Source organism: Ailuropoda melanoleuca, unplaced genomic scaffold, assembly GCF_002007445.2.
Source record: "Ailuropoda melanoleuca isolate Jingjing unplaced genomic scaffold, ASM200744v2 unplaced-scaffold7279, whole genome shotgun sequence".
Lineage (NCBI taxonomy): Eukaryota > Metazoa > Chordata > Mammalia > Carnivora > Ursidae > Ailuropoda > Ailuropoda melanoleuca.
Window position 1 is genome coordinate 1 of NW_023248047.1, and position 3081 is coordinate 3081.

The following is a 3081-nucleotide window of genomic DNA, read 5'->3' on the forward strand; positions in this document are numbered from 1 at the left end:
CTCCATCCCAGGACCCTGGGATCATGACCTGAGCCTAAGGCAGACGCTCAACGACTGAGCCACCCAGGCGCTCCTGCGTTTCTTATTTTTAAACAGTCAAACTTGGAATCCTCTTTTCCTAAGGAATCCAGGCCAGTCTTTAAAAATGAAGATCAATAAACTACATGTCGATAATTAGAGGCACAGATAGCTCTTTATTCAGATCACTGTGGGTTTTTTCCTTTAATTACCTGATAAGGATCATTATAGCTCTCAATGTCTCCACTTCCAGTTTTACATTTACCGTCATTAAAATCCCAGCCAGAGTACGGGACTGCTGGAAAATTTCTACTCCCAGGGTTGAAGTAGCTTCCACAAGTACTGCTCGTTCCTGCACTCGCAGCATTCCCACACATATGATTAATGACAGCATCCACATAAATACGGACCTGAAAAACAAAGTTTCTATTTCGGTTGGACTTATAGAGCGGTAGGAATCTATGTAGCATTATTGACTAAAGTTTCTGGTATGTTAATCGCACTCCAAAATAGGTCTTTGTCCTTTTTTAACTTTTCTTCTTAGTAAACCAAAAGTCAAGCGTGACGGGAAATCAATGTGAACTGAATACCTATCTGCATTCTACCGTCTCGGTAAAATACTTACCTATCTGATAAACTCATAGGACTAAAACTACCATAACTATGAAAAAATGCCAACAGTCTTTTTTGCGGGGAGGTAGGAATCAGCTAAGATAGGAGAGCGTAGTGGTCTTTGAAATTTCCATGCATCATCCCAAGAAAGAGGCAGCAAGTCTCTATTATCTACTTAGCATCTGAAGGTAAATATTGTCTCTCATGCTCCCCCTCAAAAAGAATATAACGATTTACCATCAAAAACCCCTATGTGGAAGAGGACGCGGAAATGACAGGTGGAGATACAAGTTGCATAAAAATTACAGCAAATATTGCAACTGGCATTTCCAATTCCTAACTAGAAAGGTATTCCCCAGAAATGTGTACAGTTATAGGCCTGAAAGCTGATACTTGCTTTATAAACAAGTTCGGCTTTAAACTTTGACTTCAATTTCTTCAGCAGACAAATAGCACATGTACAGGAATTTACATAAGCTGAACATAAGGTAATAACTAAGGGTTAGTTATAGCTTAAGTGTAAAGTAAAATAAAAAAGAAACATGGAAAACATTCTGCTCCAAAGGAACAGGAGAGAGGAGAGAGAAATTATTTTCCTAAAAATTTTTAAAGGAAACTTTAATTCACTTACACCAACGTTGTTACATCTAGTCACCATGTCTTTGAATTCATCTTCATTTCCGGATCTTGTGCATAACTTGTAGCTAACTGGTTGGTACCTTTCCCACCAAGGTCTTGAAGGGTTATGAACCACAATGTTTTCATTGGGTGGAGAGATCTACAAATAAAAAATCATAGTAAGTATCAAATTATGGGTTACTTTATATCACTGGATACTCTAGAAACTAACCAATAATCTAAAATAATTTCTGAATGTTTGCGTATACAGCTACATCTTTAGCAACCACGTGAAAATATTAACAGCATATTGGAAACGTCCTGCTGAAGAAAGCTTATATCAGAAACAAAACATAAAGCTGCCAACAATACTAAACGTTTTTCTTCCTCAGTAAAATGTCCTAGCTTCACAGATACAGACCACAATACCATTTACTATAAGGATAGCAAGCTGCAATTTATACTATGAAGAATACCCACCTGAACCCCTCCAAATCCTTGTGGAGCTAAGTATCGCTCACATTCAAGAGCAATGTCAACCCAGCGCCACTCGAACAGATGGACAATAGATGTCCGTCCGGATTTGGTATTTGGGTCATACTGAGCCCAGCAGAACCCAATGACGGAAAGCAATAGAAAGAACTTCATTTTGCTTTGAAGTTGCCAGCATTCTTTCCAGCCGCTATTTATCCTCCTGTAAGAAAGACATTTTCCTAAGTAAATGTTAACATGAAGAAATACGTAGAGCGTAAACTGTTTATTCATAATCAGAAAAGGATTATCAATAGTAATATTAACAGATGAAGGATATCTATAAACAACCTGCCAGGAAAACAATCTCCATGACCTTTTAGAACTTAATGTTTTCCTTCTGGAGGGAATATTAACATTTTTAAACATCTGGCAGTTTATATGTAAAGAATCCTTAATCGTGTATTATTTAATTAGCATTAGGGTTTATTTCCGAAGTCCTTCACTGATAGAAGGAAAATCACAATCAGAGCCAAGTGAATTTTTAGTCAAAACATTGCCTTGACCATCTCTTTGCAAACGTTGTAGTGTTTCAATTTCAAAAAGGAAAAGGATACTCAATTCAGTTCCATTTTTACACCACCAATCCTAATGTTTAGTTATTTAAGTTTCTACATTAAGATTTAAGAAACCATTTGGAAGCTGAATGCCCATGAATTGAAGAAACAGACCCTTTCCCCACCTCCATCAAATCATGTGCTTAGGGCAAAGGCTATAGCAGTAGAGTGTTTTGGTTTTTTCTCCTTTTAGCTAAATATCTCTTCTACCCAATAGGACACGAAATTGATGAATTCAATCCCATTTCCGTCTGGATGTGAGTAAAAACCTATAAAAGAGAATACTAGTACAGGTGGGGAAAACTTAATCCATTAATCCAACAAGCATTAAGTGAATGCTGCTCTTTGCTTAACATGTGGATGTGTCAGGATACAGTGGTGAATAAGACAGGATTCTTACTCTCAAGGAGCTTACATTCCATTGTGGAAAGAAAATATGGGAATGCTCAGCATCACTCACCATCAGGGAAATACAAATCAAAACTATAATTAGATATCACCTCACGCCTGTCACAATGGCTAAAATTAACAACACAAGAAACAACAGGTGTTGGCAAAGAGGCGGAGAAAGGGGAACACTCTTACACTGTTGGTGGGAATAAAAACAGGTGCAACTACTGTAGGAAAACAGTACGGAGGTTCCTCAAAAAGATAAAAATAGAACTACCCTATGATCCAGCAATTTCGCTACTAGGTATTTACCCAAACGATACACAAATACAGATTCAAAGGGCTACATGAACCC

The 3081-nt window shown here is 37.6% G+C and overlaps 1 protein-coding gene across 1 annotated transcript; it reads right to left on the bottom strand.

Annotated features, from left to right (window-relative positions):
• Positions 1–188: 188 nt before the first annotated feature.
• LOC100474604 (pancreatic alpha-amylase-like) lies at positions 189–2482 on the bottom strand. Its single transcript, XM_019794025.1, has 4 exons — positions 2451–2482; positions 1729–1942; positions 1262–1408; positions 189–428 (listed from the first exon to the last, which is right to left on the bottom strand). Exons 1-4 carry the CDS (start codon positions 2465–2467, stop codon positions 204–206), a joined length of 603 nt encoding a protein of 200 aa, XP_019649584.1. The 5' UTR covers positions 2468–2482; the 3' UTR covers positions 189–203.
• Positions 2483–3081: the final 599 nt, after the last annotated feature.

Coding starts and splice junctions, on each gene's coding strand:
- LOC100474604 (XM_019794025.1), bottom strand. Junction 1,409..1,728: donor AAGGATTTGGAGGGGTTCAG/GTGGGTATTCTT, acceptor TTTTATTTGTAG/ATCTCTCCACCCAATGAAAA. Junction 429..1,261: donor CTAGATGTAACAACGTTGGT/GTAAGTGAATTA, acceptor TTTGTTTTTCAG/GTCCGTATTTATGTGGATGC.